This window comes from Heloderma suspectum, chromosome 2 (assembly GCF_057233095.1).
Source record: "Heloderma suspectum isolate Gila_16-S chromosome 2, 16-S_ref, whole genome shotgun sequence".
Lineage (NCBI taxonomy): Eukaryota > Metazoa > Chordata > Lepidosauria > Squamata > Helodermatidae > Heloderma > Heloderma suspectum.
In genome coordinates this window covers 247,526,907-247,552,053 of record NC_139459.1, presented here as the reverse complement: position 1 = coordinate 247,552,053, position 25,147 = coordinate 247,526,907, and the positions used below count along the sequence as shown (strand labels likewise).

General features: G+C 42.9%; 1 protein-coding gene across 2 annotated transcripts in view; it reads left to right on the top strand.

Moving 5' to 3' along the window:
- The window catches only part of NEURL1B (neuralized E3 ubiquitin protein ligase 1B), a 285,977-nt gene extending 261,127 nt beyond the window's left edge, over window positions 1-24,850 (top strand). For both annotated transcript variants that reach the window (XM_084832402.1, XM_084832403.1), the window contains exons 2-5: window positions 8,075-8,635; window positions 15,033-15,740; window positions 17,124-17,249; window positions 19,693-24,850. In XM_084832402.1, coding sequence (XP_084688528.1) covers window positions 8,075-8,635; window positions 15,033-15,740; window positions 17,124-17,249; window positions 19,693-19,937 — 1,640 coding nt within the window. In that variant the 3' untranslated portion in view covers window positions 19,938-24,850. The remainder of the gene's footprint in view (window positions 1-8,074; window positions 8,636-15,032; window positions 15,741-17,123; window positions 17,250-19,692) is intronic.
- Window positions 24,851-25,147: the final 297 nt, after the last annotated feature.

Sequence of the window (25,147 nt, the reverse complement as noted above, 5' to 3'; positions counted from 1 at the left end):
AAATTAATATTGGGTGGGTTATCATGTGGCAGTCCTGCTATGATGTAGGGCATTAGACTAGATTATTTTCTGACCCCTTAAGCAATATGATTCATTGAAGCCACTCTTCCTATGCACTTTAGTAAGACGTGTGTGCTATATAAACTCGTCTTCTAATTTCAGCCTTTCCTCCAGTTTGTTTGGATTATTGCTGTTGCTCTCCAGAGACACCAAAGAAGTTAAGCTGCCTGAGTATTCAAGAGATGAACATCATGTGATTGTGAATTTGATAAGTGTGGCTGAGAACTAAGGCACAGAATAGATACATGCTTTGGAGGAGAGGATGCAAGCTGTATTCTTGGGGAATCTTTTTGGGTTTAAGTATTGTTTACTGTAGGAGTTTTGTTCTAAAATAGAATTTTGAAAGCTGCAGTGAGGCTAATACAATTCACATTAAAAAAATAGATTTTGCTTGTCCTTACAGTTTTCCCAGTTGCAATGCCAAACAATACCAGAAATGTACCGTGTTTAACTATTATTAACTTATTTTTATTATTTAAAAAACCCATCAAACCAAACCCATGATTTTAGACACATCAATCATAGTTTTATAAATTCTATATTAATAATTCATAAAAAAAGAACAAAAACCTCAGGGTTGATATTCAAGAGCTTTTCTGAATCCAGCAGGGTGGGATACAGCATCTGTATCCCACTTCCAGCCAGCCAGGCTCCTCCAAATCCTCTGGGTTAATTGACTAATTCAGTCAAAAGAGACATGAAGTGTGTGTGTGTGTGTGTGTGTGTGTGTGTCTGTATGTATATGACTAAGCTGGGCAAGGGGCTACAGCATGAGCTGGGAGATGATTTGGAAGAATTGCAAACTAGTCGTCTGAAGGAATTAAAATTATGACCTCTGTAATGTTTCCAGTTTTTCTAAGGTATAGAACCACATACCGGCAAATTCATGTTATTAGTAAATATAGCCACTACAGTTCCCACCACCACCTCCCCACAACCTCAGGATGCCTACATTACGTGGAGCAAGACTTTCTCCATTCTGAATGCCCCATATTCTTTAAGTTCTACTCTTTGCTTCCTGTGAGTTTCTGCTTTTTCTTTAATTTTGCTATATAACAGATGCTGCGGCTACGTCCCAGGCTTCAACCAATAGATGTAAAATGTTCATTACCAGATGTATGTGGCCATCAAGGTTACTTTGGACTATGTGTCCATTTCTGTCTGATGTGGAAGAACCATAACATCCTTTTTTCTTTTTCTTCTTGTGCAAATATAACAAAAACAAAAGGAGAAAAGTAGGGGGGGGGGAGCGATGAAAGAGGAAAAAGGAGAGAGAAAAGGAAGAATATGACATAAAAACATTTCCACAGTAAGGGAGCCATCCTACATGGATCGACAGTTGCCTCCAACCCTTGGGGTGACCACCTATCCAGTGCAGGGTGGGGGGAGTGGTGAGGAGTGGATCTCCTCCCCACTCCTGCCTCCCCGCTTTCGCAGCTAGACAGCCAATTTTGGACCTCGGAGCGCAGGAAGCAGCGGCCAGACAACACATAAGATGTGTCGTACCGGCATTTCCGACCTCCCTGCCCCCAGGAACGCCCCGTTTTCACTGCTCCACATTGCTCTTATGAGCGCAGAGCATGGGGCTGATCCGCGCTGCCTACGAGGTGGTGTGGGAGGAGGTGGGGTCAGTTCTCCGGGAGCCGACCTCATAGCCCTGCTGACTAGTAGCCGCTGACTAGTGGCCATAGGATTGTGCCCTAATTGTTCATAACACCATTAAGAAAAAGAAATTGGGGTAGGGGAGATTCAAAATTATATTGCAAATTTATACATTAATATAATCAGTCCATATATCTAAATAAGCATCCAAACAAAGTTGTCGACTGTTGGAAATACGTTCAGAAGTAGCAAGAACAGTAAGATCTTCAGACCATTGAATTATAGGTCTTTATCCTTCCAAGCTTGAGTCTCTCTGCAACTCTAGGAGGGCTCTCCAAGTGTACTTTTGCTGTCCATCTGTTAATCCCCACATCACAGGAATATAATTTAAAAGTGCATGAAAATCCACAATTATCACAGATTTTTCAAGAACAAAATTTATAAGAGCAATGATTTCCAACCAAAAAGAAGCCACCACAGGGCATGCCTACATTATATGCCTCAATGAAGCACTGTCCGCATTACTTAGCCAGCATGTAGCAGAGCTAGCCAACTTCCTAATAAGCCTCTGTGGTGTCTAATATACACGAAACATAATTTTTTGTTTAATTGGCTTCAGTTTTAAATCTGCAGAAATAGTACATATGGAAGCTAAGGCAACTCCCCTCTAACATATTGAACATCCACTTTACAACATTCCAAAAGACATTTATAGACCCCTAGTGTAGGCTTAGCTTTCTGTAAAGAACCAATGAATTGGTTCTCCAGCAATATAGGAAGTGGTAAAGCTCTCAGCGCTGATGGCCCATATATAGACTCCAGCAGATGCTGTAATTGAATATATTGCTACTCAGCACTAGACCGTAAGTGATATCTAAGCCATAATGCTGAAAATAGTATATTATTATTAACAAAATAGGGTTGGATTTTGGCTCTGCCTTCTGCAAGGAGAAGACCTTCCACAAGAGGAAGAGTTCAACTCATGGAAGGTCCCTCCGCTCAATATTTGGGGATCCCCTTGCCTCCCACACCATAGCTCAGCTCATTCAGCAGGGTCTCCTGATGCTCTGTATAGCATTTTCAGGGTACTGGAGGGACTGCTATGGGAAGGAAGGGGCAGGGAAGTCCACTTCTGCCAGTGCCGTTGATCCAGCTTAAATCTGGATCCATCTTCTGTCGATTAGTGAGTGAGGCCCAATATTGGTCATGTTGTATTTGCTGATTTAAACATCATCCCAAATTGATGCCATAAGTTGCCATATGTTCAGTCAGCATATGTTAGTTCCTGGCCATTACCACCTACTGGCCAATTGAAGCTACGCTATGAGGTACCAAACCAACACCTGGTTAGCCATTATGGCTGTTAGTTTCTCTTCACTTGTGGACCTGAGAATAGAAGTGGTTAAGGTACCCCCTGGGGTGAAAGTGGAGTTATTGGACTATGCTGGGTTTTTATGCATGGACATTGTTTTTGCCTTTCTTCTCTTCCCATGTCTTGCGGAGAGTACAGATTTTAAGCTAGTAGTCTTGCAAAGTATCTTGTAAAAAATTATGCTTGCTGCAGGGCAGCTGCATTTTTGCTGCTCTTTCTTTGCCTTAATGCCTCTCCTGGCTCAAACCAAATGCTTTATTTTTAACAGGGTAACAGACAGGTGTTCGTGCTAGTAGAGGATGGCATTATAAATAAATTATCCATTCATTTCCTTCTGGATAATTTCCTATTGTATAATCACAACACACTTTCCTGTGTTGTTGTTTTTTAAAAAAATAACCCCTGGCCTGAACGTCCTGTTCATCAGCTTGGAATGAAGGTGGCAGTTTGGCTGTGCAACTGCTTTTCCATCTCATTTGACATTAGTGGTCAGTCTCATTTTCAATTCTCTGGTTTTATCCATTCCACAACTCAATACACAGAACATTCTGTGTAATAATTCTCATCATAATAAAACTGCCCCGCTAGATGTTCTTCTCTGTTTGCATACTTTCCTTCTTTGCTAGGCCTGTGTGTTACCAAGTTATGGGACTGAGCTTGTACAAAAACGGATGGAGACTGTTAAGTCAGTGTTTAAAATACCACAATAGCACCTTCTGCATAGCTTATACTCAGCCAAACACTGTGTTTGAAGATAGAGAAACAGTTTTGTATATACAAAAGGTATATTTATTGAAATGTTCCCCACTATATCCCTTCCTCCAGCAGCCATTCTGATCAAGGCCCTTGGGCTGGTGTCTGATTGTAGCAGTTGTCATCTCTAGTTCGTCTACTAAGGAGAATGGAAAGAAGACAATTTTGGAGGAAGATGCAGCTTTAAAAACTTGAGGAGTAGATCCTAACAATGGTTTTCCTTGCAGTTAGTGCTAGCGAAAGTGGATTAGATTTCGTAGAAGCTACAGTACCATAGTGAATAGGTCGACTATCATTCCCAAACCACTTTATATTGTTCATACCAATAGCGATAAATGGGAGCAGGTTGCAGCCCAATCACAAAAGTCTGTTTGTTAAGGCCTTAATGCATTCATGCATGGCCGTCTTTGTTTCTGAGTTCTTTAGCCTTATCATGGTCTTATTGAAATTTACGATAAAGCTTCCGCAATTCAGTGGGGCAAACCTTATCCTGAATGCCTGAGAATGTTTACTATTAAGCCTATCTGTGACTCATTACTCATTAGGCAGCAAAGTGTGTACTGCTATTATATCTCTTGGTCTATTCTTTCCCCATATCTCTTTGTTCTTTTGATAAATGTAATGAAAAGAAATATCTTCAGAGATCCGTTTCTGTTTCTATTTTTCATCTAAAGATAAAATTGTGTGGTTATGCCATTCCCATGGTGGGTTTTTTTAAAACGAAATCCTGAAAAGGGCAGGTGTTTCTCACCTCTCCATGCCTGTCATGTAGTTAGGTGTTAATGTAATGAAGTGAAATTCTCAGGATGCTGTGGCCACAAACAGCATATTTTCACTTGTGGGAAGCTGCCAGTGGTTACAGGTCTCCCCACTCTTCCAAGTGAATGTCTTGTGCAGGAAAGGCCAGAGAGTGGTTTCCAGCCCACATGCTTTTCTTGGGACTCTTTGCTCCCCTCCCATTTATTTATTTAGGTTTAGTAGTCATCTTGCTTCACTCCTTTTGGGAAGTGTTTCTTAAAACGTATCTGTCATCCTTGGCAGGATGTTTATATTACAAGCATAACTTCTGCTATGGATTTGGCCTGTTTCAGATATTGCTCAAGCAGTATTGTTGCCAGGTTTGTTTGTGGTTTTGTTTGTTTTTACTAGCCCCTCTTCCTGCATCTTTACAAGCAACTTCATCTGCAGACATTAGCAGGTGATAGTGCGTACCTCCAGGTCATGAAAAGTTTCTCCTGCTGATTTCTATAGGTCAAGCTGCTGTTAAAAGACAGGGGAACAGGCCAGTCTGTTTTTTCTAGTCAGGCAACCCCAAGGGGTGGGGTGGGGTGGGGAGGAACAGGCTTTCTCACCGAAACTGACAGGGTGAATGTCATGCAGTCCTATGCTGTGCACATTTACTTGGAAGTAAGTCCCACTGTGCTCAGTGAATGTATTCACATGCTAGTGTGGATAGGATTGCACTCTTTAGGCTGGCTGCTTTCACAGAATGGTCTGGATCCCATGAAGTGCTGTTGAGAATCTGCACCTGAGAGTTTAACACTCAACTGGGTTTTTAAAAAATATACAAACAAAAGAGCATTTCTGGCTGTTGGGCAGTGTCTGGGGACATCTCTGAGGGGGATTGAGAGTAGGGATAGAAAGATCTTTGCCTTGGAAAAGAAAAGCCGATACCTGCTCAGATAGAGGTTCTATGGTTGTTCAGAGTGTTGCTGCTGAGTTCATCTACTACCTTGCTTGTTTCCATTTTCACTGCTCTGTGGTAAATGTCTAAATGTTTAGGATTTTTTAAAAGTGAAGTATCTTCAATATTTGAAGCAATTGTAACTCTTCTCCCACTTAATGCCAGTTCAGTGGTACTGAAGCTCCTTAGTGTGATGTAGGTAAAAAGCTATTAAAACAAAATCCAATTCCTCCAAGTGTCGAGGACCATGCTTGTAATCTCAGGAGAAGCACCTTACCACTACCACCACCACCACCACCACCAGTTTAATATTAACTGGACCAAAGCTTCATTTCATTAGGTGGTGAAAGTCTATTGAAGAGTCTTAACCACTGTAAGTCACACTTCTGGGGCTCTTAATATTTTCTATCAGTGCCTGTAAATGGACTGTAACTCTAGGAAGTTTTGTTTACCTTGCTTGTCTCATCGACAGGGCTGGCACGAGCATTTGGCTGGGCAGGCTCTGTGGAGAGCTGTGCCGGGTGGCCACCTGCCTGTGCCTTACTCGCTCCAGCCCTGCTCATAGGAGGGGCAGTGGTGGAGGCAGCAACAGCAGAGGCTGCTCCAGAGCGCCACTATGGCTGCTTTCCTGCTGCAGCATTTGCCATAGCAGGAGAATGGCCAGTAGGGCTCTCCAGAATGCCTGCCCGCCCTGTGCCCCAAATTGAGAGACACAGGGTGGCAGCGGCTGCATTGGAAATCCCAGCTGCTCACGTGGGAGATCCGCCACCATTCCAGGTTCACTGCATGAGGTGGGGGATTCACCCCGCCTCCTGGGAGGCCCAGCCCTGCTGGTGAACAGTATTTAGTATTAGGGGGTGGGGAGAGGAGATAGAGATATAAATAAGTAGTATCACATGATCTTTCTCATCCCTGAAGCTCGGGACTAGTCACAGCATTTTCTTTATCTCATTTATCCCCGCGTGAGCCATGTGAAGTAGTTTCTCAGTGGTTCCTGCTATATAGTTGAAGGTCTGAGGCTAAAGGATAGACCCAGAGTCATCCACATTCTAAGAACTACAGTGTCAGGCAGCCCTTTCCCCTTCTTAGACTTCCATGCTTCAGGCTGCATATTAGACATTGGATCAAACTCTGGAATTATTTCCCCGCATTAAAAGGGGGAAAAAAACTGCATAGAGAAAACAAGAGCATGGAGAAATATGCACATTTTTCACAGACAGCACATTTTTATCATGGGGGAGCATTCAGTCCATGATCCTCACCTGGAGTCTGAAATGGTACCGTCCAGAAATGGCTGTGCAGTGCAACAGTTCTAAACATGTAGTTTGGCTCTCACGAAGTCTTATGTCTGAAATGAGATTTGAGCTCCGGTCTCCCATATGTCACTGTAGGACTTCATCCACTGAACCATACTGGCTGAGTTTGCTTTTTCATAAATCTCAACTGCTTCATCCTTTTAACCATCCCTTCCCCAAATTTGTGCTAATCTGGAAGGAAAGATTGGTAGGATAGGTGAAAAATATGTAAGAGGCGTGTGTGCGTGTGCGTGTGCGTGTTGTCTTTCAGCTGTATGAACATTTTGGCAAGTGGCTACTTGTCATGGCCAATGGCTGCTGGAACAATAAAATTATTTTGATATTTGTGTTTTGTGGAATGTGGTTTATTAGGACAAAAGCTTTTATCTTGTTTTACTGAGGTTTTTTAGTATGTGTGTCATTCATTAAAATAAGGGAAATGGTTACTGAATAGTTGCCATTACACTGTTCCTGCCATAAGGAGAAGTCATAGGTTAGACCTGCAAAAACAGCTTCATACGAGCCAATTTTGTTCATAGATCCCACATGTATTGGGCTGCTTTAGTTAACTTCATTTATCTTTCTGCGTTTTTCTCCCCCTACCCCACCATTTTTAATCTTGTTGTTCAGCTCTGGCATCGCACGTTAACAAAAAAAAAACAGATAAGGGAAAATACATACTATTTATACTGAAACTCAAGGCCAGAAATCAAGATGCCCAAAATGAGTTTCCAGTATTTAAGCCATTATCATCTAAAGGATTAAAGCAACTGCAACTGAAATTCAGTTTCTAGAGCTGCAAAGCATACTGTAGATACCATGCAGGTGCGATACAGCAGTTAGCACATGGAATAGGGTATCTTTTGGGGACTGTCACATGCTTGGTTGCTTGCATTTAGACACCCCAGCTGTTGCACCATTGCTAATTAATATTGTTTTTACCTGTTGAGGTGATGGCTACGTTTATTTATTTGTAATACTTACATACGGCTTAATATAATAAAATCCCTAAGTGGATTTTAGCAGAACATCCATTTTAAAACGGATTCCAGTAAAAGACTGGCCGAAAGCTGTGGCCTTTGTGAGCTGTTCTCTCTCATCGGGATTACAAGAGCAAGAAGTATCTGAACTTTGCACAAATAAGGACTAGGTTGGTACAAAATGTGTTTATTAAAATCTAATAGCTCAGACTCTCTCCATTTTGTACTAGGCGGTGGAAAGCCATATTCCTAGTAATACAATCTAAATTAGAATGGCTACTTTAAATTAGAAATTCCTAACAATGCCTTTTCTTCCCCCTTTTTGCAGACACCAGTCAGCAGGCCCGCTCAGTATCCCACGGGCCGTATCACACCCTGCCTAATGGTAGCCATGAGAGGCGGTCTGTCCTCACCATTGCTGAGCCTCCGCGGTTCCACTTCCAGGCCAAAGGAAAAAATATACGCCTAGATGCCCATTCTCGCAAGGCCACCCGGAGGAACAGTTTCTGCAATGGCATCACTTTCACCAACCGGCCCATTCACCTCTACGAGAAAGTGCGGCTCAAGCTGGTGTCCGTGCACCATGGGTGGAGTGGGGCACTGCGCTTTGGCTTCACCACTCACGATCCGTCTCAGATGAGTGGAGATGACATACCGAAGTATGCCTGTCCAGACCTGGTGACACGGCCAGGCTTCTGGGCCAAAGCTCTGCCAGAGAGGTTTGCGCTACGGGACAACATTCTGGCATTCTGGGTTGATCGCCATGGGAGAGTTTTCTATAGCATTAATGACGAAGAGCCAATTCTGTTTCACTGTGGCGTCAAAGTCTCTGGGCCTCTCTGGGCACTGATAGATGTCTATGGAATCACCCATGAAGTGCAAATACTAGGTATGTATATATGTTCTTTTTCAAAGCCCTCTATAAACTCATCTTTTTCAAAACCAGTTAAATGTTCACAGGGAAAGCAAATTGAATTTCTAGCCTTTGTGATAAGGCAGCTACATATTACTTGTCTTTGGCTTTGTGGTTTACCTTTTGGTCAAACGTGACCCTGTAGTAGAAAACCAGGAGGACCACAGAAGGTACGACTGATAAAGATCCAGTGCGCCCCAGTTACAAGACTAATGTTTTCTAGTTTCCTACAGAGTTCTTTTTGTCTCTCCCATCTAAATGTCTTGAGCAATGGAACTCAAATGAAACAGCTGCTTATGCCGGAAAATCTAAAACCCAGATACCAAACTCTACTTTTTCATTTCTACCCATTCACTTCTATTTAGTACTTTTCTGTCTCTAAATATATTCACTTCCCTTTGGCAGAAGAGACCCTAGCAAAATTCATGGAGGTTGATTATGCTGCAAGCAAAAAAACTCACATTATTATATAATTTGTCTATTGGCTCTTTAAACCCTACTAAAGTGGTGTGTGCTTTTTGGAACCTTTTTCTGGTGCCTTTCACTTAGGTGTGGTAGAGGCTACTCATTGTGTCCTTGGAGCATGGAGCCTCCATTGGAATATGCATAGGTGATGGTGAGTAGAAAAGATTGCCCAGCCTCTGCCACCCTGTATAAAAGGGCAACTTGTGGCCCTCCAGAGATGTTGGCCTCCAACTCTTATGGTGAGGGATCACCATTGGCTTGTGGGTTTCCAGTCAGCAGCTGGTTGGCCACTGTGTGAACAGAGCGCTGGACTAGATGGACCCTTGGTCTGATCCAGCAGGGCTGTTCTTATGGCTTTGCTGGATAGGTCTGATGGGAGTTGTAGGCCAAAACATCTGGAGGGCTATGAGTTGCCCACCTGTGTTTTAGTAGCTTGGTGTTGCCTTTCTTCTAGTTTATTTTTATTGTGAGGCATCAAGAACTTATACCCAAAAAGGAGGATTTTTTTTAAAAAAACACACAATTTGCATTTGAAAAAAAATCTGTGGCTTGATAAACAGACTTCAAAATAGCTTTGAACATATGTTTTCCTCACAAATGACCACAAGAGCTGTGCGTCCTACTTGGGCAAGGAGTAGTGCCCTAGAGCAGAGTAGCAAAGGCCTCCTTTGTGGACACAAAAAGCAAAGGATGTGGTATGATTTGGCATGCAAATCAGCATTCTGAGCATCTCAACTATCACTTTGAAACAAAACTCCTTTCTAGCTCCAATGGCTGTGAAGAGAGAGAGGCAAATACCCTTGAAAGATTCGGAGCACCACCTCTCGAAGTCAGTTAAACAAATCCCTGCTTGAAAATGGGGAACCTTCAGATTAAGTGTAGCCTCCACTAGGGGCACAGAAAGGACCTTATCTCCTCCCTCCCCATCTCTTTCCCATCCTTTTTAATTCTTCAAGAATCCAGAACTATTTCAATTCTGTGAAAGATAAAAAACAAACAAAAACCAATGCCAGAAGCTGTTAGCAGCATTTGACAGCATGATTCTGTAGCAGAGACTCCCTCGATAAAGCTGCAGCTATACGCAGACTGGTGTGCTTAAGTGTGAAATAGTTCCACTTGCCTGCCACCTTCGTGTTGGTACACATGAACAAATAGCTGTGTGGAGGCTGCTTCAAATTGCCATGTTTGCCTATGGTAATATACCACATAGAAAATCCAAAAGTCTCTTGCCACTGCACCATCTTTACAGTAGTGTAATAGAAGGCGCCTCTTCTCCATTGGTTTCTGTAGTCCAACAGCTCTCTATCCAGAGGCTATTGCCACCATGAGGAGCAATATGAAGCAGCCTGTGTACAGTGCTTCTTCGTATGAATTGGCCTCTGGTCTCTTATCCTAAAGCCCTGGTGTGTGTTCCCTTCCTTGCCCTGCCAGCTGCCACCCCAGGGGTTCTACTCTTTCTTGCAGCCTGAAACTGCAGGTGGCGTTTAGTATTCCTGCCACTATCCATGCCCAGTGAACGGAGCATGTGTGGCCTGTTGCTGTTGGTGACTCCAGTGCAAGCTCTGGAATTAAAGCACACCAGCAGCATGCACCCCAAATCTTGACTACAAACACCGTATGTCACCAGTTGGATCCACGAAGAAAGTATTATCTCAAGGAACCCAGTGGAAATCAGACGTGGCCTCTCTACTGGTTTGGATATAAGCTAAACTGTATCATGATTCCTACATGCTGGGAACAGAATTTAATAATCACAGATGTTTAAAATTGATGTGTTAGTACTTATAATTTTTTTAAAAAAAACAATTCCAGAAGCTGTTGACAACATTTGCCAGCATGTTTCTCTAGCACAGACTCCCTTGCTAAAGCTGCAGATATGTTGCAGTCGTGTCCTTAATGTGAAATAGGATTTATACTTCTGGAACTGTGTACATGAGTGACCAAGGACACCAAGCCAATGGCATGTGGCCTCTTCCACTTCTGCATTGGCTCCACAAATTGGTGTGCGCTGTGGTCCACTGGAGTGCTATGACTCATCCTTAAGATGCGTCCTTTTTCTCCCTCCCTGGCTCAGGCTTTATATCTATTATCTCCTTTGAGGAGCCTCTTAGAGCCTCTCATGTTACATTCCTGCCCTATCAGGGTTTTTAGAAAGTGCAGCACCTAGACACCAAAGAAACGCCAGCTCCTCTGCTTATCAAAGAACTCCAGCAGGGACAGCAGTGTCATAATTCTCTTTCCAAGAGTTTGGAAACTTTTCCAAAGTGTTGGGTTTTTCCCCTTCTTGAATCTCTCCCATTTAGACAAGAGGTTTATTGCTTGATTTATCACCTTGTCCTGCAGTGTTCAGGTGATAACTTGGCTTCCATCAGCCTACCTAGAAGTACATTTCAATAAGTCATGATTGTGGACTTATTTTTGTCCTTACAGACAAGCCTATTAGTATGTGTTTACAAAGCACTGGGAATCTTGGGTGCTGCCTGTCATGTATAATCTGCTGCCTCAACTCTTCTCAGAACATGAGCTGGATACATGCCTCTAGGGTCCTGTAGGGTTATCTGAATAAACCCGCCACAATCCACCCTGCTTTACCTCTTTGGTGTTAATTTACTCCATATATCTGCAGCTCTAGAGCTGACATAAAAGGACTTGGTACTCCTGCCATGTTACTGTGGGCATGATTGCAAAAGATAATTTAGCATCAGCAATAATGTTAACTTGGTGCTCTATAAATGACATAATGAATACATTTTAATGAGACTTAGTTCAAATTATTTTGAAGTGAGCATCATTTAAATTAGCTTGCCTAAAACTTGGAAACCATTTTTAAAAAACCATCAGTACTACCTCTTTTTTTCAGCTGACTCCCAGACTCTCAAGCCTCTTGCCCATGTCCTTCCTCTCACCCCTAAATGAGGGGCTGAAGATTGAACAGTCACCGACCAATGTTATTAGCCACGGCCCTTGTGCCTAGTATTTACCGTTCCCACCCTGTGCTCTGCATCACCTATCTTTATATCTTACTGAGCCCTAGTACATTACTGAAAATTTTCCTTACCTTTTCATTTGATTATACCTGTGCCCTTCTGCAGTGTTCCAGAGCTTTTAACAAAAGGAGTAGAAATTGAGGTCTTTGGTGTGTCAGATCCTGTACTTAAGAGTTGAGCAGAACCATTTCTGTGACGTGATGATCAAACTTCTAGGTAGTCTTTGGATGCAGCTGATTTGAAAATCTGGCCATTAGACCATATTGATGTTGGGCTGCGGCCATTAGAAGCAATAGATTAGATGTTGTTGGCCTGCAGCTCACACCAACCCTGACCAGCATAGCCAATGGTGAAGGATGATGGGAGTCATAGTTCAACTACACCTAGAGGGCTACATGTTCCCCATCATTACAATAGATCATGCTGTCAGAGCCCTGTCAAACATCTGTATAACCACCATTTATGGTTTTAAATAGGACACAATCCAAATTGGAATTAAGCATGCTAAAGCCTATTGAATGCAATGGATGTAAGTGCACTTAAGTCCTGCTGGATTGTGGGCAGAGTTTGAAAAGTGTTTTACAGTCTTCATTGTATTTCTCTTTATAATCATCCTGTATCCAGAATATAGAACTGTAGCAACTACATAAAGTGCAAAGTTGCTCACTACTGGGACCATGTGGAAATGTCTTGTTTCAACTGTTAAGATGGTAGATATGAAGCATCTTACTTGACCAGTTCTGAACATCTGCTACCTAAACTGAGAAACCCAGTTTTTCTTTCATTAAAATATTGAACTGCCTACATGGGGGCCCTGAGGAAGAGGGAATGTGGTTTGACATCCCCTCCTAGACGCCCATTGTCAGGAAAAGGTTTGGGGCTGATCAACGTTGAAAGCAAGTTGCATGCTTTATTCGTTTGTATTTTGAACTGACAATCAATATTAAGCATTTGAAACTCATTTCAAGACATTCCACTTTTAAGAATGTCAAAATGTATCGGGATGGATTTAAATCCATTGATTTGATTTAAATCTAGGTGATTTAAATCAGTAATGAAAAAGGTCAATTTAAATCAGGTTCCCCATTGCACCTTTTTCATGTGTTTCCTGAATAATGCTGCAAATCTGACTACTAAACTATGTTAATCTACAATTAGAGATTATTTACAGTTGCATTCTTACAAGCAGGCTTTCCATCTCTTTGTCTTTAAAGTATTCCCATATAGAAGTTTTCTTATGACCAGCACCCATGACAGTTTGAGGTGGAAAGAAATAACTCAGAAATACATTCCATTGAGTTCAGTGGGGCCTACTCCCAGGCAAGTGGTGACAGGATTGCAGCCTAAGTATGGGAATAGAGGCAGATACACACTGGTCAATTTTGTCTTCTCTTTTTCTTTCTGGTGTTGCTCCTTTCTGTTTCCCTCTGTCTTCTTGGCCCAGCCTTGCCCTCACAAATACTTAGAAATAATAAATGAAATGCCCATAAATGATAGGTCAAAACAAAGTTTTATAGTTACTGGGGGGACTACAACAGTTTATTTTCATCGGGTGAAAATGAAATGCTTAGGTTTGGGTAGGGTATAAATATTCATATTTGAGAAATAATCAAATTGGTTTTTCATTTGGATAGAAAACCCTCCTTTAACTCTATGTATCTGATAGAGGCATTCATTCAGTTTAGACATTAACTTATAGCTAGCATGCTTAGGTTCAGATTTAATGTCAACCTTGTTATTATTTAAGTTAGTTTTTACATTTTTTTAAACCAAATTCAAATTTTAAAAATCCATTTTTAACTTTTTTAAAAAATGTTTTTTTTATCCACCTTGCTATTTATTTTATTGCATTTCTATACCACTCAATAGCCAAAGATCTCTGGGTGGTTCACAAAAATGCTATATTGACCTGGTTCACACATAATGCTAACCCATGCTTTATTTAACCCATGGTTAGCCATGGTTTGTTGCCCTGCCCAGAATCTGAATATCCTAACTCAAATGTCTGGCTAAAATCACCCTCCCTTTTTTTCATTATGAACGCTCAGTAGGCATGAGAACGATGGTTAATATGGAGAGATCTGCTTCTAGTGTTTACGCTGGTGGGCTAGAAATGTCTATCTTCTTGACATCTGATGCTATCAGAGGGGACACGGGTCTGGGAGAGAGTCTGTTGCTTGCTCACATGGCCTGTCAGTAACAAAGAGTCTACTGTGCTTTGAAACATTTTTAAAAGGTCACTGGTGCTATTTTAGCATGCAGTGTATTACACAATTTATTATTAATGGTCTGTAAAGTGATTAAATGTATTATTTTCCCAGTCTCTTTTATGTGAACTACATTGGCAAGGACTACAGGAGGAGGGCTGAGGGAGTTGGGACATGGGAAGGAATGCTTTCTCCCTAGCAAGTAGAGTTTGCTAAATCTGCTCACCCCCCAACTCAACAAGAGCAAAAGAGAGAGCAGTGAGCAGAAACAGGTTTCTCTTTGTGGAGTTCCCTTTTTGTGAGTGCAAAAGAAGAGGCTCCACAGAGCAGGGATTCCTGCACAAAACACCCAGAATACGGTTGTGGACAGGGGCGGTCATTAATAACAAGTTGTTTAATGGAAAGATTCTTCGCTGCCCTGTAAATTCTATGCTTCCATGTCGTTTTCTCTTAAAATGTGTTTTTTTTAAAAAAATGGAAACACAGTTGGACTAGAAAAGCAGCCATCCTCAACTTGGTGCCCTCTAGAAGCATTGTACTACAACTCCCAGCCTCTCCAACTAGCTGGGCTTGATGGGAGGTTGGGGAAAGCTATAGTAAAATATCAGCTGCGATGTTTAAGCGTGGCGAAGGAGAGGCTGGAAAAACAACTACCCTGCCAGGGTGGGCCCTATTCTCAGCTTGCCTCTAAGAGAGCTTGTCCTTGTCTTACAGATGGCATGTTTGCTGAGACAATGACCTCCACCCGTCTCAGCAATGCACGACTCAGCACTTGCCTTCCGCAGAGCAGCCACGATTCAGCCAACTTTAACAACAACGAACTAGAGAACAACCAAGTGGTGGCCAAAATTGCCAGTCTGAACTTGAGTCGTATGCCTGGACTGCCAACAGATAACCACAGCATCCCTTGCTGCCCAAGCAGGCGGCAGCTTGCCCAGGTGGTGCCCGCTCTTCTAGATACAGATCTGCGTTTCCACCCTACCCATGGGCCTGACGTTAACTTCTCTCAGGACCGGGTGTCTGCCTGCACCAAGTGGCAAGAGAGCAACAGAACTTTGGTGTTTTCTGACCGGCCGTTGCACATTGGCGAAAGCCTCTTTGTGGAAGTAGGACACCTGGGGCTGCCGTATTACGGAGCCCTCACGTTTGGCATCACTTCTTGTGATCCAGGTACTTTACGGACAAATGAGCTCCCAGCTGATCCAGACTTCCTTCTGGATCGCAAGGAGTACTGGGTGGTTTGCCGAGGGTTCCCAGTCCTCAACAATGGCGACATCCTCAACTTTGTGGTCTTGCCAAATGGAGAAGTGCACCATGGAATAAATGGGATGAACCGTGGGATGCTGATGTGTGTTGATACCTCACAGTCGCTGTGGGTATTCTTCACCATCCATGGTGTAATCAATCAGCTCAAAATATTAGGTAAGTGTGACTGAAAAATAAATAATTATAATGAAGTGCAGTGATGATAGTGAAACACTGACAGACCATTGCAAACATTTTGAGAAGCAGTATGTTCCTGCTGGCTTCAACAGGGCATTGCCTCTCTGCATAGCACTCTGATTTTATGGACCAATTAAAGCCTCATTGGCACAAGTAGTGATTTGCACTGGCATTGCTAAAGCACGATCTTGTACTTGGTGCGCTGGGCAGGGCCAGCTGACGGCTGCGTTTGCCAGTCAGCTTCCATGTTCTTTTTCTAAGCTGAATCTGCGGAAGGTGTGCGTGCTAGTCTGCAGTGTTTCTGTGGGCCCCAAAGATCCACGCAGTGCGGGTAGCGGGGAGGGGATCTTGCTCACATTTGCGGGAGCATGCAAGTAGGGGCTGGGCAAGGATGTGTGGTGCAGCAGTGCTGCAAGCACCTGCAGTGGTCTTCAGCACAGTTGCAAAGATGCGAACTGTTCTCTAGCATCAGAACTAGATCCCTTATGGTCACACCATTTTTTATTGGGCCCCTTTCTCAGTCCATAAGATCAGACCATTTTTGGTTTACGTTGCTGGTTGGAAGGTACAATCAATTTGGAATAGGAGTTATGGCAGTTCTCTTATTCAGAACGTAAGAACTGCCTTGCATGATCAGCCCAAGATCCACCTACTCCAGCATTCTATCCAAGAGCAGCCAAACGATGGCTTGAGGATGTCAGCCAGGTTCTGTTCTTCTTTTGTCCCCAGCATCTGATACCGAGACAGGTACCACCTCCGAACAAGGAAGCTCTCATGTAGCTATTGTGGCTGATAAGTTTTGATAGGGGTCTCTCTCATTTGGTTGAATCATTGTGGCTTGGAGGTAGGCTGCATTTTAGTAATGTGATATCGTCCATCTTGGGCATCCTGCTTCTGTGTTTGTAAGGTCCATTGTAAATGGCCTTCATGGGGCCCTTTTTCATGGAAAAGGGTTGAGTGCCTGTTCAGAAGAGCTAGGCAGGCAGACCCTTTCTTTACAGCAGTGTTTTCTAGGTTAAATGCCAATTTCACTTGACAAAAGGGATCTAGGCTTTCAACCTCCTGCTTGGATACTCCCTGTCAGATTGTGGCCCTGATGGTCTCTGAACTAGTTAGGAACAGAAGTGAGCCTTATCAATGCAGACAATTAATGCACGCTTGGGAACAGAGCAAGCTTATTTTCTTTAAACAAATCAATATGCTAATAAGTGGTACAATGTAACTAGGAAGCCAAAGTCTTTTGTAGAGACTGTTGTGGAGATTAAATGGATGCCATTCTCCCAGGTTAAATTCGGCATTTAATGCCTGGGAGGTTCCTGCCCCACCCACGAAGCTGACTGAACCTATATTTTGTATTTTCAGGCACAGTGCAGTCTAGTCCTGTGACTGTCTCCCCCTCAGGATCCCCTGGAGGCTCACAGTATGACAGTGATTCAGATATGGCTTTCAGCGTGAACAGGTCTTCATCTGCTTCTGAGTCATCCCTAGGTAAGTGACCTTTTGCTTATGTCCGCTGCACTCTTGTCACTGGAATATGCACATCCAAACCGTATGAACCCAGCTTTACAGGCTGAATCTTGCCTTGTCTGAAAGAAGACATGTTGCAATTTGCACAACGTGTGCCAAACCGCCGCTCTTCGTTGCTGTGAGAGAGGAGTGCCTAGATTTCCTGAGGCTGCTGCTTAGTGTCCTGTTGGGCTTTAATGCACACAGGTGTTAATCCAAAGAGTCATAAGGGAGATGACGTACATGGCTTCCTTTTTGACGGTAGAGAAAACTGAAGCCTAGAGAAACTAAAGCAACTTCACAAATGTATCACACACAATCTATGGCATAATAAGCAAGAGAAGACCCATGTCACCCAATCCCGATGAATACAGTATCTGCCAGGTAACTATTCTGAGGGAAGGGAGTAAGTGGTAAGCCATTGTATCAAGACTCCCCAAGAGCCATTGTTTCGCTAAGCCATATCATATTCTTCAGAAATTGTGAGAGTTCAGTGGCTTTGTGGACAGCTCCTGATCCTCAAAAAGGGCTGCAACTGTGTCCTGTACACACCTCTCCATTGTGCCAGTGGAGCTGCCAGAACCTCAGACACTAATGGATGTTGCCTGACAGCATTCTTGCAGATCAAAGGTCCCCTCCCCATGCCCAGTACAGTGTTTCTCCTGGTGCAGTGGCCTCAGGAGGAAGTGCAAAGAAGTAGGGAAGGAAGAGGCAAAGTGGAAGCTAGAATCCTGCCACCTTCTCCAGTAGTCTTTCTGCCAAGGATCAGTACCAGAGGAGGTAGGGGCTTGCTGTAGTAGTGGGTTGTAGCAAGTCCCTCCCTCCCTTTTATAGGTCTTTACAGCATTCTTGGATGTAAAAAGAAAAGCACCTGCATATTTTCCCCTTTCATTCATCATCTGCTCAAATGGGGACGTCACTGGGTTAGGCTGTGAGCCAGAACACACATTGCAAACTGGATATGGAGCCTCTGGGTGAAGGCGTGTCCTTGCTGCAGGTGCCCCTTGTAGTGCAACTTCGGCCAGCCTTCTGGCACCTGGCAAGGAGATTTCTTCCTGGAAAAACCAAGGGAGAGGGAGAAGGTAGGCAGTCAAAGTCCATCCTGAAGTGTATTGGTTCATAAATAAATGAAACCTAGAACATGGAATATGATACATTATAATATAAAATAATTTGTATTAAAGGTACAACCGTTGAAAGGATAAAGAACAGATACATTCACAACAATGTCACTCCGTATGGTGCTATTGAAATCCTGATAAGGATTAAATGTCCTGTTGATGAGTGAAATAAAAGAGTCCATATCGATTGAACCATAGCTGCACCAAAAGCTGGTGCTGCTCCGTGTATTATCATGAGCTCTCCTGCTCCAGAAATATTCACAGCTAGTAAACATCCTTAGCTGGTTCAAGGCAGATGCTGTAGAATACCATTTATGGAACTTAGTAATACAAAGTGTCTTCTGAACTAGACTCAATGGAAGGCTGGTTCAAATGTATCTGTTTCAAAACATTTTCTTAATCACAAATGAATAAGTAAGGCATAGTCTGAAGGCACAGGAGGCAGCCACCTTGCTGAAGCTAAGCAGGTTTGGGTCTGGTCCGTGCTTGGAGGGGAGACTACCTGGGAACCACACGTAGCCACCTTGAGCTCTGTGATGGAGGAAAAGTGGGATATAAATGTAATAAATAAATAATAAGCAAAAGTCCCGAAACCTTAAACAATATAAAACATGCAAACATTAATGCTAGGTAACTATCAACAGCTCTAAATCCCATTCATTAAATGCAAACCTGCTGTAGCACAATTAAATGATATTTTAAGGAATAAACTTGTTTCTATGAAAATATGCTTACATTGCCATATAAAATTCATCAGAATTTTCTGTAATACACACAGCAGAATGGACTAAAGAGAGCCCCCAGCCCAGCATGGCCATTTCGAGGGAGTGGCTGATGCTGGCACGATTGCTCTCCATGCCAAGCAGCAAAGAAAGTGGTTCATGCTACAGCTGCAGTACAGATAAATCATCATGCACAGACTATACGATGGCCACCCCACCCCATTCATCCTGTGTGCTCTGGTTCTATGAAAATCCTCCTGTATGTTGATTGTCTTAGGCTTAGGACCACCAGTCGTTTTTGGGAGCAGAAACAGGATTGATTCAGGCTTTGATCTCCAGAGGGTGTACAGACATTTGTTTTGTCCTACTGTCATCTCTGTGACAAGGTTTTGTAGGTTTTTGAAACATTACAAAAACCTGTTTGCTAAGGATAAAATGTGGTTGAGCGTATTATGAAGAGTTGCCCTTTGAGCTCTCCGGGGGAAAAGCACACGGCTGTCTGTTTCCAGCCCAAGCTAGAGGCCTCAGTGAAAGGGAAGTGGCTCTTCTGACCAACATGCCTTGGTTCCCCATTCCTTGCAGTGACTGCGCCGAGTTCTCCTCTGAGCCCTCCAGTGTCTCCCGTGTTCCCACCTCCAGAGCCTTCAAGCAGCAAGAACGGGGAGTGCACCGTGTGCTTTGACAGTGAGGTGGATGTGGTGATCTACACCTGCGGACACATGTGCCTCTGCAACACCTGTGGTCTTAAGCTGAAGAAGCAACTCAATGCCTGCTGCCCCATCTGCCGACGGGTCATCAAAGACATCATTAAAATCTACCGTCCTTAACCTCACCCCACCACCCCCAGGGTGTGACTGGTGAGGGGCAGGAGGAAGAATATTGTTAGCAATTACCACACCTTACCATCCCTGCTTATGGGTTATTGTGCTGGTCGGTGGTTACTGAGTGGCTCTTTTGTCTGTATTTCCATGTTTTGACCAGTAGAAACATCTGGGATAATTAAGTGAACTGGGGAACACTCTGGTCCTTGTAGAGGCTGAAGGTACCGCTGCATAGTGGGAAAAGCTTTGTAAAGATGCTGCTCTACTGGGTTAAAAGTGGGGGCCTGAGGAATAAATAGACTTGCCATGTCAATCCCAAAAAAGAAAGGAGAATTGTCTCATGCAGTTGCTCTTATTAAAATATACAGCTATCCCTTCTCAGGGAAGGTATTTGAGAAATCAGCATTGAACCAATTTTTAAAATTCTGGCCACCTTCCTTACCATAATTGTGGAACATAACCAATGTTCTGTGCAGAGGTCAACATATGCACCAAGGTGACATTTGCCCATTTCAAGGCATTTTTTTCCCCATTCATAGGTCAAGAGTGAGAGTATGAGGGAAATGGAAGGAAGGTCTAATTAGTGAATCCATATTTCAAAACAACCTAAGAAAGGACATATTCTTAAATCTGTTTTCTTTGTTGCATTCATTTCCATTTTCCAATGTGGCCGACTCATTCATGGTTTAGTGCCCCACATCTTTGAGGTGGTGTCACAGTTTGTGAACCCCAAAACAAGACAAGGGCATGGCTGAGTAAGTCTGTCTCTGAGGCACTCAAAAAGCTATAAATGTCCTCTGAGTACTAAAAGTAAATGATGACATTCTCCTCTTCTGTAAGTTGCAACTTGAAGCTTCCTGCTATTCTATTGAGGTGGAGAGTTTTAATTTACGTCTCTGCTTGCAGAAGAGGAACACTGTATACCATGGAGGTTAGGAAGGGCCATGGGTGGGCTGTAACACATAGAGATTTCCTTATAATCAGGCTGCAGAGGAGGAAGGGTGATGGAGAATTTAGAATTTCAAGCTTCCAGAGTTTCCTGATTTGTGATCACAGCTGATTGATGTTTTCCTCCATTCCTCCCCAGAGATTTTGTCAACAAAGTATGCAGCAATTTCTTCCTCTCCAGGAAGCTGTCTTCTATTCCACAATAGAGACATCTTACTGAAGTTAAAAAGCTTTTTACTTGGCATTGTTTGTTAGAAACAGAATTTGTAAGCTATTATTAGACACTTGGACTTAAATGATAAGTGAGTTTTGGTTGTGGTGTTTGGCAGCTCTGAACTGTGGCAGCCTGAATCATATGTAAAACATCCTTGGACTTTAGGTTAGAGGTGCCATGCAAGCACTGAAACAACTATGCTTGGCCCATTTGCTCATTCTCTTTCCTTAATCAGGCTTTGTATGGCAGAATCCTTTTGCATTGCACACAGCCCTAGATAACCAGTCCCTTTCTACTCACCAGAAGCCTGCTATGATGAAATTCTAACGATTTAGATGGGAATGGAACAGCTCTGTGTACCTTAGCGGTAGGGACTGCAGTCCAATATGCAACAGATGCTCTCCGAAGCTGAACTCCTTGTATAGAAGCTGCTTTATGATCTGAGCCTATGATCCACTGTGCTGGAGCAGCTTGTAGGATCCCACAGGGATTAATATAGCACAGATTCTCATTGCTCTTCCTGGCAGGCTAGGACCCAATCTCAGCCCTGACACAGGGCTGCGCTGGGTTTTCCCCAGACAGCTCGGCTTGTGTGCCCTCTCATTCAGGGGGCTGATAGGTTTCCTTTCTTTCCCCCTTTGAGGCATACTCAGGCGTTGTGATTTATAAGGGAGATGCAGGCTAGTTCAAACCAATTTGGCCTCAAGCTGGTAAGGCATGTGGATCACTTGGTAGGCCAAGGATCATAATTAAACCTGTGGTGCTGCAAGGGCTGAAGTGAGACTAAATCAGTTTATATCCACAAAACGCTTCAGGCTGGATCCAGGTTTAAGCAATATCCACTGCATTGGTGGGAGTGGACTTCTCTGTCCCCTCCTTCCCACGTCAGCCCATCCAGTTCCCCGAAAATGCTGTGTAGCAAGTCAGGAAACCATGCTGAATGGGGGGGGGGGATTCCCAAAAACTGGGCAGAGGGACCTTCTGTAAGTGGAGTTCTTCCTCTTGTAGCTCCAGCCCCTCATGTTTACTGGTGTGTGGACCAGGCTCCCCACACTATTTGTCCAACATGACTGTCGCAGCTGTACCTCATGGATAGTTTAGCATCGTTTTGCTCAGTCTTTAGATAATGACAATTTATAACCTTCAGCTCTTGGCAGAGTGATTTTTCCAAAGTGCTCTCACTGTTCGTGGGCTGCATTTGAAGTTGTTGAATGCCAGCGGCGCACTGCCTGCACTCTTAAATTGCAGTTTGTTACAGTTACGTATCGCATAAGGAAAGACCCTTCAAAGGCATCAAACAATACAAATCAGCTTCCCCCTTTCAAGCTTCTTTAAGTTGCAGATATATCTTGGGTAAACAGTAAAGCCTGCTTAGGTTAGAGTGATTTGAAACAACACTGTGGTGCATTGGATACCTATCAGTAATTCTACAATACTTGTGTATCCAAATTACTGCATGGAAGCTTGCAGGACAGTGAGTTTAGCATCACAATGTAATCCGTTCCTCTAGAGTCTAGGCAACTGGTTGCTCACATGGCATGCAGCTGCCTTATGGTGAGACAAATAACTGTTGTCTAAAATCGCCAGCAGTAATATTCAGTGAATAAAAACGTCCATAAAACTGTAACTTTAATTCGGCCTTTTGCATTGAAGTTATAAACTGGCATCAGGACTCACCTGTGATCACCACGGAGGGACAATTTTTAAATATGCTGCAATTACACAACATGGAGACACTGTGCAAGCAGCAGTGTAAAGCAAGCATTGCATCAGAAGATCCCAGTTTCTTGCATCAGCTGTAGAGTGTAGATTTTTGCCTCTACATTCTTTGAGCTTCATAACAGGCTTTTGCTGGCATCAAGTTCTGATCTGGTATGCATGAATGATGCACATCCATATGCAAGCTCATGATGGGTAGCTGCAGCAGAGGAGATACACCACTTGGGTTGAGAGATGCAGTGGATTTGACTGTGTTGTGAGAATCTCTGGCCATTGGTTGCAAAATCTCTGCAGAAGCTCTGTTAAAGCTGAAGAAGGGCCAATTCATCCAAGCAGTTGAGGTGATATTTCTCACGTAATAAGCTTTAGTGTTTTATAGCACAATAGGGGAAGACGAACTTGTCATAATGTGCCTGAAAACTGATCTGCAAGGATGATTTAATACGATCAAGCTATTCTTGGTAGTTGTAGTTATCACTTGGTACATGTGTTTGTGTGAACCAAAAGTTTTCTCTCAAGCATGATATTTTTCTGGGTCAAGCCAGCGACACTATGTTCCTGGACCTTCTGCTATTGAACATGGAAGCTGCTGCCTGTTATTTGGTTTTGAACCATTTCGAGAGGCTCCTTTGCTCACTGCATTTCAGAGGGTTTATAATTGTGTGTGATCATAGCCCCCGATGCTTGGGGCCACAGACATGACGAGGATATTTCCCTAACATCTTAATTCCATCCTGCTTACCTAGCATGCCGTTAGAAAACATGGTGATTATAACTCAAGAGAATTTGAATGGAATTTCTTTGTAGCAGCTGCTTCCATGGTTAGTCTCAAAAGCCAGAGCTGGAAAAGTGGTTGGAGAAGCTAACCAGAAAGAAGTGAACAGGCTTACATTTTTGCAGATATAACCTAATTCTAAGGAAGCATAGCAATTTAATAACCAGTTTGTTTCGCCTGGGTGCTAATCAATACCTGCATTCTGCTACTAACTTTTTGTGTTGCTTTGGGTTGGTTGTCCCAAGAGCACATTGGTGTTCTTCCTTTTTTCTTTTGAGCTATCATTTTGGTTCCGTTCTATCAGCTGCTGTGTTGTATCAAAACCTACCTGAGCATTTGCCCAGTACCCTTGGCCTAGAACTAGTTTTCTTAAATGAATTTGGAACAGTATGCCACTGTTTACCAGCTGCCATTGCAGTTGAAATTTACATCTAAAATGATGGTACAAAACAAGACACGATGCAGAGATGGAAGGGCATATGTTGTCTTAATTCTTTTTGTTGGAATGGATTTCCCAAAAGGAGCAGCATCTGACAGAGGCTCAGAGGGTTTTGGGCAGGATAACAAGTCTGCAGCCAAAGTGTGGTTTTGAAGCAGCTTGGGAAAAGAGCATTAATGGAAATGCAACTCTACTGATTCCAGTCTCACAAGGTATTCTCAAATAACTTTTAGGAAGTGGAGACTACTTAGCAATTTGTTCTTGTTACTGCTCTTCTTTTAAAGAAACTGTTCAGAAGATCTGTTTGTGCCTTATAAGGGTGTCTGTGCACTTTTTATCCTTTTTAATGCTACTTTAAAAAATGGAGAGAGAAAAAGAACTTAACACAGATGGCTGGTAGTTTTATAGAATTTTGTGTGTTCACCAAGAACTCTGCTTTTTTTTTGATATTGGAGTGAAAAACTGTATGTTTTCATTGAATTTTTGCTGCCACCCTCCTCCCCATTTCCTCTTTGTATAAAAGCTTTTTAAAAAGTTTCCAGATTTCTAAAGCTTCTTGATATTTTTCTGGTTCATGACTGTGATCTGTACATCACATTCTACAATAAGCCAGATTTTAATCTCTCTGTAATAGACTTTCAAAGCAAATTATTTGGGGAGGGAAGTTTGCACTTCTCTACATGTTAATACTCTCTAGCATTGTGATCTGTAGTGCGTGTGTGTATGTGTTTTTTATTTTGGTCCGTTTTACATTAATATAAAAACTTATGTGTTTATGACTCAAATAAAATGTTGGCTTGTAAATATTCCCACTGGCCGAAAGTAAAAGCAGAGAGCATCAGAGTATGTCTGTGTCATGAGCCCAGGACTTCGTGCCAAAGCAAACATTATTTTCATTTTTACATGGAAGACACAGCCTCCTGCAAGTAAACATATTATTGTGAAATATACACATAGCCTACATCTGAGCATTGTGATAGGCAGCACATTGATGAATACTCAACATCTTATAGGAGCTGAGACAGTCCATTGGCTTGACAATTTAATAACTATTGTCAAATGCAGAGTAAGTTAGGGTTGCCGTTTTCTAAACACACACACACACACACACACACACACAC